The sequence below is a fragment of the Hemicordylus capensis genome, chromosome 4 (assembly GCF_027244095.1).
Source record: "Hemicordylus capensis ecotype Gifberg chromosome 4, rHemCap1.1.pri, whole genome shotgun sequence".
Lineage (NCBI taxonomy): Eukaryota > Metazoa > Chordata > Lepidosauria > Squamata > Cordylidae > Hemicordylus > Hemicordylus capensis.
Window position 1 is genome coordinate 7,556,907 of NC_069660.1, and position 17,570 is coordinate 7,574,476.

The 17,570-nt window shown below is 45.8% G+C and overlaps 1 protein-coding gene across 9 annotated transcripts in view; it reads left to right on the forward strand.

Annotated features, from left to right (window-relative positions):
• The window catches only part of RTEL1 (regulator of telomere elongation helicase 1), a 196,493-nt gene that overhangs the window by 121,675 nt on the left and 57,248 nt on the right, over nucleotides 1-17,570 (forward strand). For 8 of the 9 annotated variants that reach the window (XM_053244686.1, XM_053244691.1, XM_053244693.1 and 5 more), the window contains exons 27-28: nucleotides 13,609-13,757; nucleotides 15,972-16,067. In XM_053244686.1, coding sequence (XP_053100661.1) covers nucleotides 13,609-13,757; nucleotides 15,972-16,067 — 245 coding nt within the window. The remainder of the gene's footprint in view (nucleotides 1-13,608; nucleotides 13,758-15,971; nucleotides 16,068-17,570) is intronic. The other variant, XM_053244690.1, reaches the window with a different exon arrangement.

Genomic DNA, 17,570 nt, shown 5'->3' on the forward strand with positions numbered 1-17,570 from the left:
TTGACTTTCAAGAAACTGATGGCAGTAGATGTTGACAGCATAAATACTGCCACCACAAGAAGCACAAACATGAACTCTCTGGATCGCCAGGATCATAAAGCCTTAAGCATCACCGGACTTCCTCCACCTCTTTGATATTGACGAAGTCAAAGCCTTCTACAGTGTTGATGTCAAAGGTGTTGCATTATGCCCCCTCACTGTCTACTGCTCAAGGGTCTTAAAAGGGATCTTTACCCTCAACATTGGGTGCGTTGACATCATGAGGATCGCCGAAGTCAAAACCGACTTTGACCATCATTACTCCAACATTGCTTTTGCATCTGACATCATCTTCGACATCGACCTCTACTACCTCCAGAATCACCTTGTCATGACTACCGTACCAATATTGGCAAAGTTGATGCTGACTACTCCACAAAAGCAGATGTCTAAGGTGCCATTGTGTTCGACTTCTCTCCGGCTTAATCTTCGGCCCACCCTCTATATGACTTCCCTGACAAAGGACATCAGTCTTTGAGGGAGATTTCTCTGATGTTGAGAGGCAAGTCTGCATCTTGGAACTTGGAATCTCTCCTGGGATCTTCTGCCAGCACCCTGTCGGGATCTACGTTTAAATGTTTTCACCTGCATGGCCTGGACGGGGATGATTACTAAGAATTTTTGCTGGTTCTCAAGACACTATCCACTTTACCAGTTAAAATGACCCCGTGTTACTCCCCCACTCAGCATTGGAGGGAGCATTTTCACCATTCTGCACCACATTTTGCCTCTATGTCTCACCCCATGGACTACTGGAGCTCCCCTGGGGCTTTGGACCCTGGGTATATCAGAGGTCTTTGCCACTGTAGAGATTCATATCCTGTGCCATCACCTGTTTTACCTTATGATTTTCATGAAAATAGACTTTTGGACAACTATGAAACTGAAAGGTGCCCTGGAATCTACTCCTGTAAAAGGTCAGGATCCTGTTGCTTCGTCTGCTCGGGCATCTCCTTCAAGTGCCCTATAACAACTTCTGCACCTGTGAGTAAAGGAAAACTCGCAGCTCCTACTCCTACTCACCTGACAGATCCTGATGTGGAGATAGTGCATCAATCTCTGGCTCCAGCAAAGTCACCCCACAAGAGGATCTTTCTGAGGGAGAATACGAATACAGCCCATCGTCTGAAGGGGATTCAGTTCACACTGAAAACCCTTTGGATCCTTCACCTGATTAAACTGTTGCCAATCCACCTTCAATTTCACCTACAGAAGAGAGACTGTTCTAAAAACATAAGAATAGCCCTGCTGGATCGGGCCCAAGGCCCATCTATACCAGCATCATGTTTCACACAGTGGCCCACCAGATGCCACTGGAAGCCACCGGCAGGAGTTTAGGGCATGCCCTTTCTCCTGCTGTTACTCCCCTGCAACTGGTGCTCAGAGGCATCCTGCCTTTGAGGCTGGAGGAGGCCTATAGCCCCCCTGACTAATAGACCTGTCCTCCATGAAGTTATCCAAACTCCTCTTAAAGCCATCCAAGTTGTTGGCTGTCACCACATCTTGTGGCAGAGAATTCCACAAGTTGATGATGCGTTGTGTGAAAAAGTACCTCTGTTTGCTGGTCCTAAATTTCCCAGTAATCAATTTCATGGGATGACTCCTGGTTCTAGTGTTATGTGAGAGGGAGAACGGAGCATTGGTTACTCACTGTGAAGGCTCCTTCTTGCTGCAGGGTCCAAGGGCATCTCACGTGTGGGTTACCTTGACCCATGTGACTCCAAGGCAGGGCTATGATAATTAGCTTAGATTTTAAGTTCGGGAGGAGCAAGCTGCTCCTCAGTTCTTTTAGTACCAGAAGCAAAAGGTACATTGATGCAAACAGGAACCTGGTAAAAATTAGGTACAATAGCAAGTCAAAAACTCAAGCAAACAACTAAGCTACAACTCCCTCATATATATACATATACATATACATATACATATACATATACATATACATATACATATATGTGGCACAGAATAAACTATTCCAGTCCCCAGACAGTAGGTGCTGGTAAGAAGGGTGGGTTGAGAAGCCTCACTAGATCCCACATTCCCGTGGGACCCCTAGAACTTCTGGCTGAGCACCCCCTTCCAAAGGTTTCCCAACGTGGGCTTTTAAGGAACGTTTCTCTTTGATTCCACCATCTTCCTTTGATGTCCATTGTGTTGTCAGCCATGCAAATCATTATTCCACCTCTAACGACATGCATCTTCCAGAGTTGTACAAATTCCCATAATTATTCCTTGCTTGTTTGTCCAAAATATGCAAATGTTAATGCGACTGTTCCAGAGTGCTGGCTAGACACTCCAGTGGTACTTTTGGACTAGTGTGGGGAATCAGTATGACTATATGGAACAAATTGGTTACAGAATCTATTTGTGCAAAGTTTTGGTCTGGAAATGATGAGAGGACAGAAATATGATACATTCAGATTTATTTAGGGATAATAGGGGTACAGGAACATTAAAAGATTGATTAGGCAAGGTGAGGTGGCAATACAAGCTTAACTAACAGTATTAACTAGAGCCTCATGTAGAGGCGTTTTAGCTTAAGTTCTAAATTGTCAATGAATCAGCTTAAGGCTTTATTTGAGAAAAGACACAGATGTAGACTTAAAGAGGAGAGAGAAGGGAGCAAGGAGATTTAAAGGGATAGACAGAATTACCTGCAGAAGAGGGCAACAAAGATTATCAGAGGCCTAGAGCACCTTTCAAAAGACGACTGCGGACAGACATGATAGAGGTCTATAAAATCATGCATGGTGTGGAGAAAGTGGATAGAGAGAAATTTTTCTCCCTCTCACATAACACTAGAACCAGGGGTCATCCCATGAAATTGATTACCGGGAAATTTAGGACCAGCAAACGGAAGTATTTCCCCCCACAACGCATAATTAACTTTTTGAATTCTCTGCAACAAGATGTGGGGACAGCCAGCAACCTAGATGGCTTTAAGAGGGGTTTGGATAGCTTCATGGAGGAAAGGTCTATCAATGGCTGTGAGTCGGAGGGCTATAGGCCCCCTCCAGTCTCAAAGGCAGGATGCCTCTGAGTACCAGTTGCAAGGAAGAAACAGCAGGAGAGAGGGCATGCCCTCAACTCCTGCCTGTAGGCTTCCAGCAGCAACTGGTGGGCCACTGTGTGAAACAGGATGCTGGACTAGATGGGCCTTGGGCCTGATTCAGCAGGGATGTTCTTATGAGTGGGAGGGGTGGGGCAAGAGAGAAAGAAAGGAAATTGGATACTCTTGCCAGCTCAGACTAAATTGTAGCACCATGAATCTATTCTAACAAGAAGTTAAAAGTTCACATTCTCATATATTGTTCATTAAAAAGTATCTATTCAAGTAAGCAAACAATTTCCCCAGAATTATCTGTAGTGCTGTCCTTTGACCAAAGTTCTGTTCACTGCTCTGGTCCAGCCTAGCTGCAAGATCAGACTAGCCTATTAGGACCTAACACTAGTATTGCAGTGTTGATTGGTCCAGGTACTTCTGGACAATACAGTGGCGATAGCCAACCTAAACTGCCAGGGCAATACAGTCTCCAGATCCCTGTGCAATGTAGCCCTGTAGCTTTGGGACTGGAGCACAGCTAATCACATCTAGGGATGTGCTTGAAGCGCAGTTCAAAGTACAGTCCGAGCACTTTTAGGAAAATTTGAAAGGGAACTAAGGAAAAGGAGAGAAGGTTCTTACCTGCTCTCCACCACCCCTTACAACTTCCTGCTGGGATAGTATGAGTCCCCAAAAACCCGCACATCAGCACACACATGGCATCTGTGCATGCATGTACATGGTCAGCAACACCATGCTGACCACTCAAACGACGCCAGTGCACGTGTGGATGTCATGTGCATTCTGATGGAGCACGGGACTTTTTGGGACATGCACCGCCACAGTAGGAAGCTTGAAAGGGCAGCGGAAAGCAGGTAAGCATCTTCTCTCCTTTTCCTTAAAGTTCCCTTTCGGATTTTCCTAAAAGTGCTCGAACCGCGCTTCGAACCGCGCTATTGGCGCATCTCTAATCACATCCACCACGTTGCCCTTCACATCAAAGGGAAGAATGACATTCTTGCAGATGCTCTCAGCAGGGACTTCTACCTTTCCAATCAACACGAGTGGGAAGTCAATCCAGCCCTACTGGAAAATACCTTTCATCTTTGGAAGACTCTACTGGGGGCCTTTTCACCACTTAGTTCAACAAGAAGTGCAAGTTGTACAGCTCCATGGCAGGAGTAGGTCTGAACTTCATGGGCAACACCTTTCAGATGACCTGGATGGAGCATATCTACTACCTGTTCCCCCCTTTCCCCCTTCTCTTGTTGTTCATGGGCCAGCTACTATGGGCAAACACTTGTTGCATTATACTCCACCCCACATGCTGGCCACAGCAACCGTGGTTCCCAATCCTGCTCAGATTGTTGCAAGGCCATGACCAATGTCTTTCTCTCCGCCAGAACCCTCTATTTCACCTCCAACTCTTGAATGTGATAGCCTGGAAAATCAATTATTAGGTACCATCCTCCTTAATGAGAGAAAGGAATCAATCTGTTGAAACTACATGTGCAAGTGGAAATGCTTTGCTTCTCATGCCAAGGCCAAAGGCTCTGACCCATTCAACGCAACTGTCTGCCAGATCCTTCTGTACTTAATGGGTCTAAAACGTTCTGGTTTATCGAATACCTCTATCAAGGTATATCTTGCCACCCTTTCCTCAAGATACCCAGGCTGGGATGCATGTTCAGGTTTTTCCCATCCTGATCCTAAGAGGTTCCTCAAAGGTGTAAACAATCTCTTCCCTCCTATCTGAGAACCCATTGAGCCTTGGAGTCTCTTGTTGGTTTTGTCATCTCTTACTAAACATCCCTTTGGACCACTCCTCTCTGCTAGCCTCAGGTCTCTGAAAGTGGCTTTTCTCATTGCCCTAACTTCAGCATGATGTGTCATCAGGCTGCCCCAGGCAGGGTTAGGCTGGTTGTGAGAAGCGGTGGGATCATCGCAAATCCCTCCACTCCCCACCTACCTAACCCCCTTAATGAACCTGGCTTTTAGCCAAGGTTAAGGATGCTCTCACACGCTTAACCCAGCTACTGATGGGCACATAGAGCGCCTATCTGTTGGGGGAATCCCCAATGCAAAACACATGTTGTGCGTTGCATTGAGGGATGCCTGAAGGCCGGAACAACAAGTTCCGGGCCCAGATCCTTCCACCCTGCTCCATGTTTCACAGAACTGCACAGAGCAGGGCTGCCCATGTGGGCGCATGGGAGGCATGCCGAAGAAGACCTGCTTGGTCGGCTGGGGGGAGGGTAAGGTGAAAGCAGCCTCCCCCCACACCCTCCCTGCCCACCTGTGGTGCTTTTCTGAATTGCCCCAAAGACTCTCTCATTGGTTTTTGGAGCTTATCTTCCTGTGTTGCAACCAACAGGGGGTCAGATCTCCCTCCAAGACAAGAGCGCACTCCACCAGAGCCATGGCCACATTGGCAGCTCGCATGTCTGGCATCAGCATGAAGGACATTTGCAAAATGGCCGTGTGGTCTTCAGACCTTCCATTTGTTAAACACAATGCTGTAGACATCCCTTTGGCAGCGGAGGCCAACTTTGGTCAGGCAGTGCTCAAGAAAGTTCTCTAGTCAATATCTTAACCTCCACCTCCATCCTTGTAAGCTTGTTAATCACCCAGGTTGTGGGAGAAGATGGATCACCTCAGATAAAGAAGTTGCTTACCTGTAACAGGTGATTTTTCTGATGATTCATGTTCACTCACAACCCCCGGTCTTCCCTGCTGCTAGGATACCTCCACAGTTATAGTAACTTACCTGACTCCATCTATAGACATTCTTCGCTCATCACAGCAGCTGATCAGTAACTGAGGAGAAAGGTGCTCTCCTGCTGAAAATAATGGTTGCACCAGGCCGCACATTTTGACAGAGCCAAAGACCTCCTCAAAGAGCTTTGAATTCTTCTGCGAGGCTCACTGTGTTGGTGCAGAACCCAAGTTGTGAGTATACATGGATCACCAGAAAGATCACCTGTTACAGGTAGTAAGCAATCTGTTCTTATTTCTAGGAAAGCCAAGGGTGGCTGCCTTTGAGCTAGATGTCATTTCCATCTCCCTGTCATTTGCTCCCTGAATGAGTTTTTAATCTTTTATGTTTAACAGACTAGAGCATGTGAGCAGGAAAGGAGGGAACCTTCTGTGCTACTGAGTGGTCTTTGTCCATCACACTGATGGGCTTCACAACCTTATGAAGGCCAGGCCGAGAACCTCCCCATATTCCTTGACAATAGCTCCACCCCATCTCCTGCCGTGATACCATGCGACTCACCCTTTGCTCCTCAGTTTTTCATCGTCCACCAAGACTTCAACAGCTCTGGCTTGTTGGAGAACCTTTCATTCTGTAAAACAAAGCAAAGATTGGACATTAATTCTTTCTCCCTGCTTTATTTTCTCTCTTTTTGGTTTATTCTTTTTCTAGCTCCTTCTATCGCTTACTCTCCCTTTGCAGTTTGCGTCCCACCTCCCTCCTCCACTTTACCCTTCATTGAAGGGGAGCAAAAAACAACTTGGGTGTGTGTGTGTTTGTGTATAATATACATACACATACATACATACATATATACACAGAGGAGGAGAGGGTTACTTTTCTAGCCATACTGTTTGTGGCTCAAAATCCTCCATTCAAAAGGTGTATGGCTTGCAAAGCAAAATTTCCCTCCTCAGTCAGTCACCGTTTGTGCTTACTTTGGGTGAAGCACATGTTGTTCAGGCATGCACCCACTGACAGAGGTTTACGAGGCAGGCACGCCAAACTAGAGTCTCCAGACTTTGTGCAGTGCTTTGGGAATGGTGTCACGAGCTCACTCGATGGAAGATGCTGGCTAGAAATATATGACATAATGGCCAGTAGCTCAAGTTTCCGATCAGACGTGTTGTTTCCAGTATTTTGTTCAAGGCACAGGCTGCCTGAGTTATAGTCAGCAGCCACGTGCACTTCATCAACACTCCACCCCCACCAGCTGCCATAGATTCAATCCGGCTTCTATTTTTTCACCAGCCAACTACACCAACTACACTCGTCTTTGCTGCTGGCACGCGCGCGCCGCATACATCACTTGGCGCACGCGCGCCAGCGGCAGAAACAAGTGCGCGCGCGCCTACTAGCTCTTCTCCGTTTCAGGCTTAAAGAACAATGACGGGGGCAGGGGCGGCAGGGAGGAACTCTGCCGCCCCAAGAAGAGTTTTAAAAGCACCAGCGCCGGAGGGGGAAGAGTGGCGGGGGGGGTGGAGTACTACCACACACCCCTTAAAGAGACACTCCCCCACCCCTCCGGACCGCCGGAATGCTGAACCGGTCTGGAGGGCTTTTCAATTGTGCCCGAACCGAACCTTGCACACTACTAATTTCTTTGAGGTGTCACATGTGGCTATGCTTTTCTGGTTTGACCCTGGTGGTGAAATCTAGAATAGAAGATTTTCCTTTCAATGGTCATGCTTTGTTTGGTTCTACATCTTCTACTCATCTTCTTCTTCCAAGTTTCAGAGATCTTTCAGATCCCAGTGTACTTCTACTATTGATCTTCTATGCACTCCCATTCCAACTATTCCTTTTGGCAGCATCGGTACTCCCAGTACAAGAAGAAGCCTTTCCATAACACCAAACCATCTCAAAACAAGCCTAAGCCTGCCACTTCCTACAAGTGGACGTGGCTATCTGGGTGACGGCACCAGGCTCAGTCCTTATCTGGATTCCTGGGAGGACATTACAACAGACAATTGGGTGCTCACCATTGTTAGTTTAGGTTATTCCATAGAGTTCTCAGATTATCCCTGATGTTAACCAAGGGTTATTCTTCCAGATCCAACCGTTTGCATCAAGATCCACACTCTTCTTGAGAAGGGAGCTATTGAACCCGTTCACCCTTCCCACGTGGACAGATTTTACTCATCATACTTTACAATTCCAAAGAAGGATGGAGGCTGCCCTCCATCCTAAAATGGACCTTCGAGATCTGAATGCCTTCATCGCTTACAAGCTATTCCACATGCTGACGATCTCAGAAATTGTTCACCTTCTCAAACAAGGAATGTGGTTCACTTCCATACATCTGAAAGACGCTTATTACTGCATCACCATCCACCCACAGTACAGAATATTTCTACATTTTCAAATAGGGTCCCTAAAGTTCTAGTTCTGAGCCATGCCTTTTAGCCTTTCTTTGGCCCCATGGGTATACACCAGGTGCATGGTCGTGGGTCATCTTCAGGAGAAGGGGATTCAGATCTTCTCATTTTCAGTCCATTGGCTGCTAGCTGCTTGGTCTGTGACTGCCCTAAAGAGTCATTTACACACCACTATCGGGCTCCTACAATGTCTAGGCCTGAAAATGAACTAGGAAGTCTCAGAGCTGCTACCCACTCGCAGGACAGCCTTCTTGGGCAAAATACATGATTCCACACAAGCAGCAGTTCACCCTATGGTTTGCATCCAACAGATACAGACTGCTTCCCTGTCTCTAACACGGACCTCTTACCCTATGGTGAAGCAGGTGCAGTGCATGTTAGGTCTAATGGTTGCCACCATGGCCGTTCTCCCATTTGCCTGCTTGTGGATGAGGATTCTGCAGCGGTGGTTCATAGATGCTTTCGATCCGCAAAGAGATACTCAGCACAATCAGCTTTATTTGCCTTGCACACTTTGCTACTCCATGCAGTGGTCATGAGGCACCAGATGATGTGCTCCCCCTTCAGCACATCAGAACCTCAGGTGCGTAGTTTGCCAGCCCGCAGAATTGCCAGTGCCCAAAATTCTCACAGGCAGGACTTCGGCGGTGGTCCCTGGGAGATGTATTTCCACTGGATTGGAGTGTGTATTTTGCTTACCTCTTTCCAATGATTCTGCTCCTTCCTCATGTCATAAAAAAGAGAGAACAGGACAAGGCTCATTGCATCTTGATAGCCCCATGGTGGCCACAATGCCACGGTGGCCCATCTGCTCCAGTTGTCCCGCGTGACATACCTTCAGCTGCCATACCATCCTGCTCTTCTATCTCAACAGTGAGGCACAATGCTCCACCCGGATACTAAGACTCTGCAACTGATGTTGTGGAAGATTTGCCCGCCTGGTCCTCTAAACAAGAGGCTGTCCTGTTGGCCTCCAAGAAGCCTTCTACTTCTTCATACTCCTTGATTGGAGGAGATTTAGTTTGTATGCCACAGGCCTTTGTATGGAGGATCCCCCTGGGCCATTTTAGCACTGATTTTGTCTTACCTGCTTAGCCTTAAATCCTCTGGTTTACGCATGCCCTCCATTAGAGTTCATTTGGCTGCTATTGCTTCACACTGGCAAAACCCTAACTCGAACTCTGTGTTCACTATACCCAGGGTGAATGTTTTCTGAAGGGTTTGGCTCGTTTGTACCACAATGCCCCTTCCTTCCCACCTCCCTGGGATTTGCCTTTGGTTTTGAGGAGTCTGATTTATAAACTGTTTGAGCCCATGGTGACCTGTGATCTCCACCTCTTAATGCTCAAGACAGTGTTCTTGGTAGCGATAACTGCATCGTGCAGGGTAGGAGAGCTAAGGGCACTGAGGTGTTGTCTCCCGTTCTTTGTCTTCCCCTCAGCAAAGGTTATGCTCAGAACTTATACCTCTTTTCTGCCTAAAGTAGTTTCTGATTTCCATAGATCCCAGTTGATTAACTTACCAGTTTTCTTTCTGAATCCATCTTCCGCGGATGAACAGCTCTGGCATACTCTTGGTGTATGTAGAGCATTGGCTTTCTATGTTAAGTGGACCTTCCCCTTCAGGAGCTCAAAAGCCTTTTTTGTGACCTATGGGCAGTCCCACCAGGGCGACCAGGTCTCTTCTCAATCAACTTCCAACTGGATCGTGGGCGCCATAAAATTGGGCTACCAACTGGCTGGCAGTGACCCTCTCTCCTAGAGCTCTAGACACCTCTTCGGCCTTTAACAGAGATTTGCCTCTAGATGTTATCTGCCAAGCCCCTACATGGGCCACCCTAGACGCTAGACTTTGTCACTACACCCCGGACATCAAAGAGAGGAGCCACGCCACTTTTGGCCAGGCAGTGCTGCGGTCCATATTCAGCTGACGCTCTGACTTTCTCCTACTAGGTTTCTTGTTCTTCTACCCACCGCTGATGACAATGATGAAGCTTGCGATGCGTCCATCAGTGTGATGGACAGAGACCATGCAGAAGAACATCAGGTGGCTTACCTGTAATTGTAGTTCTTCTGGTCGTCATCTGTCCAGTCACACTCCTGCCCATCCACCCTGCTTGCAGAGCTCTTCTCTATGGTGGATACTGAAACTGAAGAGGAAAGGGTGAATCACATACTACACAGGAGAGGGGGCAGAGCTATTGTCAGGGAATATGGGGAGAAAATACACCTTGCAAGGTTCCTGGCCTTGCCTTCATGTGGATGCAAAGCCCATCAGTGTGACTAGACAGATGACCATCAGAAGAACTTCAGTTACACTTAAGCAGCCTGTTGTTGCTCGCACAATTCCCTCTTTCTGCCTCAATTTTCTTGAGTCATTTGAGGCAGCAAAGAAGAGAACATTAGTAGGACTTGCCAATAAGCTATAGCAGTAACACAAGCATTGCTGCCTTGCTGGCCCCAGTCCCTGCATCAGCCAGACACTGATGCCGCCCTGCCCCAACCTCACCTCACCTCATTTTGGAAGCAGGCAAAGCACACATGTTTGTTGCTGGAGGGCAGAGAGAGTGCACACATCAGAGAGACTAGCTGCTGTCGACGCCCACCTTCTGCCATCATTGCTGCTTGCAGTCAGTGGACATCCAGCATGGGCGGCAGGGGTCTCCCTTGCTCTGCTGGCTGGCTCTGTCCCTTGTGGGTAGTGAAAAATGAAAAACAAAGGAAAGGTAGGCGGCAGACAGTGGGCAATGCCACAGTGGCTGCTCTCTCTCTCTCCCCCTTTCTTATTTTGCACCCTCTTTCTTCCCCTTCCAGCAACAAATTTGTGTGTGTGTCTGCTCTCAAAATGGAGGAGACAAAGCAGACAACTTTGCTGAAGGACAGAGTGGGTGAGTGGGACTGACCAGCTGGCATTGCTTAACACTGGCTGGAGAACAGCACTGAGCACTGCCAAGAAGAGAGAGCTGGGTTTCCAGTGAATATTTAGTTTTAAAGTGTTCAAGTCGACGTACCTAATTAAAACAAAATTTAAAATTGTATATAACAACAGCAGAGTCCATCTTACTCCCTTTCAGCTGTGCCCCAGATTGCAGTTCATTGCTTTTTTGTCAGTGCAATGAGAGTTTTTGAGAATGGAAGCAGCTCTTGTCTGCGTAACTTCATCTGCATCACTTTGAGCACATTTTAGGTCTCAGATAATCTGATTGGCTGCTGAGTTGCTTGATGCAGCTGGAATTTGCATTTAGGTCGCTCACTGTTTTGTTGTTTTGCTGTCTATAAATATGCCCCTTTGTGAGCAAATTGAGGATACTGGATATTCTAATAGCATACTCTTATCACGTGAGAAAGGGCATCCAGCATCACCTCATGCATGTAAAAGTTCTCTATTTTGACTTCTTGGGCCTGGAAGAGTGAACTTCTGACCACGCTATGTAGATACCATGGCTGCAATGTTGCAAAACCTCACCATGTGCATTAAGCACGCATTCATCTTTTATTCATTAAGAAGGGATTGGAAATGATGATGGGCGTTTACTTTGAAGGGTTTTGAAATAAAACCTTATTTATTATGTTTCCCAAAATGTTATTTCCTTTTGGCAAGAAATCATACTGAGGCATCATTTCTGTGTGAGTCACATCAAGGTGGTTTTTAGAGGAAAGCTTTAAGATACAGTACTATCAATGCTGGGAGTTAGATGTGCATGAGGCAGCAGAATCTTGACTAGGGATACCACAAAGACTGGTCTAGCCCAGAGTGACACTGAGGTCTTTGCTCAATATCTCCTTTTGAAAACAACAAGGAAGATAATTTTGTGATGCCCCCAGATGTTCAGCACCTGTCATGGTAATGAAGGTTTCCCTAAGGCACTGAGCACATTGCAGTAATCCAGCCTTGACAGCTGAATGAATGAGTTATTACTGTCATAGATCAGCAAAAGATACATGTAGAAAACACACAATGCAATCTTACATTCAGAAACACAGGACCATCATACATAATTAGGTACATAGGAAACTGCCATATACTGAGTCAGACCATTGGTCTATCTAGCTCAGTATTGTCTTCACGGACTGGCAGTGGCTTTTCCAAGGTTGCAGGCAAGAATCTTTCTCAGCCCTATCTTGGAGAAGCCAGGGAGGGAACTTGAAACCTTCTTCTCTTCCCAGAGCAGCTTCATCCCCTGAAGGGAATATCTTACAGTGCTCACACATCAAGTCTCCCATTCATATGCAACCAGGGCAGACCCTGCTTAGCTATGGGGACAAGTCACCCATTACATCAACAATTACGATAATTGTTATCATAATCTGTAGTAATTAAGCAGACAGCGCTAAGCCATTCAAATTACGTCAGCTCATGTCGACTGGCATAGGAAGCAGAACAAAACTTAGCAACAATGTCAGAAATTGATGGGTTCTAGACTCATAAGAGGAAAGACAAATAAGACTCCATCAGACCTGCCTGGCATTTTAATTAACTAAAATAGGTGTAATAAAAATAAAACAAATGTCTCAGTAATAGGAATAGTACAAGAGAATGTGTCCAGCAGTTTTTCACCCATTCCACCAGGGCAAATACATTCATTAAATGGGATGTTCAGATATTGTCCCTCAAACTAAGCTGATGATAAAGCACTAAAGCATGCCAGTATAAATGCCCTCCAATGATGCAGAAGTATAGAGTTAGAAAAATATCTGGCTGGCATGAAACTACGCCTAAACTCCCCAGCCTTGATGTAACTAAGGCATGTGGTGGAATCATGGCCAGATCAATATTCCTCCCAAATGGGTGCAGTTGGTGCATCAGCCTAAGATGGGCAAAAGCAGTCCTGGCCACACCTTCTACCTGACAATCCCAGGAGAACCCCCAAACTGTCCTGATTTTTAAGGGGGGTGTTTGCCATCCATAATATCTCTGATAACTGAGCAAAGGGGGACCTTTTAAAGTGCTGGTTCTCTTATACGGTGGAGAGCAACTGGTCCTATTCAACCCCAGCATAGTGTCTTTCAAATGGTTGTTACTGGTGTCTATTTTTGTGTTTCTTTTTAGATTGCAAGACCTTTGGGGAGAGGGAACTATCTTATTTCTTTTCTGTGTAAACCACTTTGCAAACTTTTGTTGAAAAGAGGTACATAAATGTTTGTAGTCATCACTGTCATCTATAACAGGCTGAATCCTTTTTGTCAAATAAGCAGTCCAATAGGCAGCTGTTGGCCATACCTTTAAGTAGAAGCTACCTGGGGCAGAAGTTTGAATTAAACCTGAGTTTTCAGTGATATTGGGCAGCCTAAGTTGTATGTTCTCCTTCTCTTCTTCCTGTGCACTTAACCAATTCTCAGCTAGAGAGAAGATAAGTACAAGATGCAAATGCTTACAGGTTGTGTATTTTGTGTCAGATAATGGAGTGGCCAACTTGTGTGTAGAGTATGATCAGGGTCTGACCTCCTCAAGAAGACAGCCTAGTGGCCTCCTGGATGCACTGAAGCACAATGAAAGGAACTGTGGAGAGGCAGCGGAGGAAGAGAGTTTGCCAGGAGAAGAAAAGGTATGGCCACAGTTTGAGTATCAGTGCTACTATTCCCTGTTCCCCATCACTGTAATGCCTTGCTGTTAGGCAGAGCTCTTGGGCTAAAAAGGTTTTGTTCAATGCATGCTTCACAGAATGCAGTGCAGTGTTCCCTCTAACAGGGATTCCCAGATGTTGCTGACTACAACTCCCATAATCCCCAGCCAAAGGCCATTGCAGCTATGGATGTTGGGAGTTGTAGTGAACAACGTCTGGAAATCCCTGTTAGAAGGAATGGTAGTGCAGAGGCTGGCTTGCTGCCTGCCTGCCTGCCTTTATACCCATGGGCTTTGTACCTGCTATTTCTGTAATGTGTGAAACAATCCTAAGAGGTGTGAATTGGAGTACTTCACATAAATAGGTTGAGTTTAGGGCAGTGTTTCTCAAACACTGGTCCATGGACCGGTGCTGGTCTGCGAAGCGTTGGGTACTGGTCTGTGAGGCATCACTAATAAAAATCACCCCCCCCCAAAAAAAATTGGGGGGCTGGCAGGGGCCACCGGGAGCTCTCTGGAGCTCATTCCCAGGCAGCCCTCGCTGCAGGATAACGTTTATTTCACTTCCTCGAAATGAACATTATCCAGCAGCGAGGGCTACCTGGAAATGAGCTCCAGAGAGCTGCCTGAAATTGTTGGGGGGGGGGGCTGCCTGGGGGCGGGGGGGGCAAGGGGGGCAACCCCCTTACTAACTGCTGGTCCAGGAAACTATGCATGAATAATGTCCATGACTCCAAAAATGATGAGAAGCACTGGTTTACTGCTTTTGCTGTTCAATCCTGTCCATGTTAACTTGAAAGTAAGTGGTACTAAGTTCAGTGATGCTTCCTCTCAGCTAAGTATGCATAGGATTGTATGCGTCTTGCAGCCCAATCCTGTGTATTTACTTGGATGTAGATACTCAATGTATTCAGTAGTGCATGCTCCCTAGTAATTGTGCATAGGATTGTGGCCCAAGTGACTCAGTCCAGCCCAAATTAAGTAAGCGCTTTTAAGTCCCAGTGATTTCAGTAGGAGAGATTTAAGCATGTACCTAGTCGCTGGAATTGCTTTCAGAAGAGACTGCAAAAGGCCCTACATTGCATTGCTCTGCGACTCACCTTGTGAGTCCACCAGGCAGACTAGATCATGGTATAGGCTGGAACCAAAGTAATACTACAGATTTCTGCTGACTATGCATTTCTGGCACATTATATGCAATGTCAGTTTTGTTTTGCTGTCCTATAGTTTGATAAAAGCACTGTTCTCCAGTGGTTCTGGGATGGGGCAGTCTTTACTTCACTCCTGGTTCATAGGCTTCCATATTTCTTCTAAAGGTGTCATAAGTAATATCCCAAAATGGTTTCTATGAGACCTCTCCCATTTCCTGCCTTTCAAAAACATCGGCGCTGTTAATAGCAGTATGGTGGCTCCTTTTTCTCTCAGAGGCAGAGCAGACATATTGGAGAAGGATGGCAGCCCCCAGTCGCCATCCTCTCCTGATTCAAGCAGAGCAGCTGATAAACCAGTAAAGACCACCTCACCCCAACCCTCCTGAAATGCTCAAATTTCCCTTTTCCCCCTATGGAGTCATGGATGCTCTGTTCTCTCAGCTTCCTGAAGACCAAATGAATTCAGCGGGTTTTTAGAGGGGTACATATGGTCAGAGGCAAAACCAGCACATGCTCTGCCCCCCTCCCCCTGCCTGTCTCAGTTTTACTCTTTACAAACCACTTCAATAGTTTTTCTGGCTCTTTTGCTGATTTCAAAAGATTTCTCATTTGAGGAGTGTTTGACCCAATTCACACACATTTTTAAGTGTATGCCTAATGGGAAAGGGGTTTTTTGCTAGCTGTTTCTGTACTACCTAAAGTATAAAAATATTTAAATAAAATAGCAGAAGGGGGGAAAAGAAGATTGGCCTTGATGCCCTTTGACTTTGAAGTGTCAGCATTACTTTCTAATTGGGGAAATCCCAGTCATTAGGTTTCTTTTTCTCTGCACTGCCTCCAAGACAGAAATCTCCCTTATCCTACGTTAAGTAAATGACTTCCCAGAAATTCATGTATTTCTATAAATTCCAATGTTTTATAGCATGCTGTGTGCTCTTGTGAAAGTAAACTTTGTTTTGTGTCCTTGAGTGATAACGCAGTAGGAATGCTTATTTTTAGTTCAGAAATAAAACAAGCAGATAGCATTAACACTGTTATTGTTACAGGCAAAACGTTTGTCAACTCTTTCCCTTCAGTATGAGAAGAAGCTTATGGATGGGCAGAAAGGAGGCAGGAAGAAAATCAAGATAGTCAGCAATCTGGTATGTGGCACCAGAACCTGAGATCAAAAGACATAATTGGAGTACACATATAATAGAGATAACTTTCTAAAAGAAATTCAGTACAGTCTCCAATTTACAAACAGATTGTGTCCCAAAAGTTCATTTGTAATGTAGATGTTCATAACTCAGAATGTGTTTGTAAGTTGGGGACTTCATTAGTTTATGGTGCTTTGCTTGTAAGTACCAGTCATTTGTAAGTCGGAAGTGCCTGTATTGGTAAACTAGCAAGGGTTTTTTCTGGACATTCATAGGAGTTGTTTTCCAGTGTCTGTTGAAACGTGCAACTAACACATATCCTGTGTCATGAAATCCAACTCCTGAATAGGATTCCTTACTCTAGAGTAGTCCCATTGATTACATTGGAGCCCCCCCAACTTCTCCAGACCACAGAACCTACAATACTTGTATATTTCATTTTATAGGAATATAGCAGTGCCCCCCCCCAACATGGCACCCTGTGCGACCGCACTACTGAGAATGTGACTTAACAAGAAAAAAGAACATTTCAAACCCAATAAGAACGGTGATCTAAACCTCAACATTTCTGTTCTCAGCTTATCAGCTGAGAGTAACACAGTGTAACTGACTTAAAAGCCATCATCACAGGTTTGGTAGCTGGTCAAGTGCATTCTGCAAACCAGCCTCTCACAATTGTCACATCTTTTTGTTCCTGTTGGCTTTCCTTGGGTAAAGGAAACATCCAGTTTTGGGTACTGTACCACATTCTGCAGCACTTAGGGCAGGGGTGGGGAACCTTGGCCCTCCAGCTGTTTTTGAACTACAACTCCCACCATCCCCAGCTAATTGTGGCTGGGGATGATGGGAGTTGTAGTTCAAAAACAGCTGGAGGGCCAAGGTTCCCCACCCCTGACTTAGGGGATAATAGCCCAGCACAACCCATGCTGTTTTGATCTGCTGGTTGATATGCTGAACATCCAACAGTCTTCATCTTATGTGGGCATCTGAGTTGCTCCCCTAAACCGGAAAGTAACAAGCATTGTCTCATCCTTACAGACAGTTGTTCTCGGTCTAGATGGTTGGATAACCAGACAGTGAAACTGACAATGACAGCAACATCCATCATGTTGGAAAAATAAGTGCCAGTGACCATGTGCTGGTCTTTTGTTGGCAGCTGTACATTCTCACAAAGTGGTCTAGATTGTCAGTCCCACTCTTTGTTACACTGCAGTGCAAAATAATGCATAGCTTTCTCTGCTCCCCTTCCAACACCATATTTTTATTATTATTTATTCGATTTCTATACCAGCCTTCCAAAAATGGCTCAGGGAGAGAAATAACAGAGAGAAATAACAAACAAATAAGATGGAACCCTGTCCCCAAAGGGCTCACAATGTAAAAAGAAACATAAGATAGACACCAGCAACAGTCACTGGAGGTACTGTGCTGGGGATGGATAGGGCCAGTTATTCTTTCCCTGCTAAATAAAGAGAATCACCACATTAAAAGGTGCCTCTTTGCCAA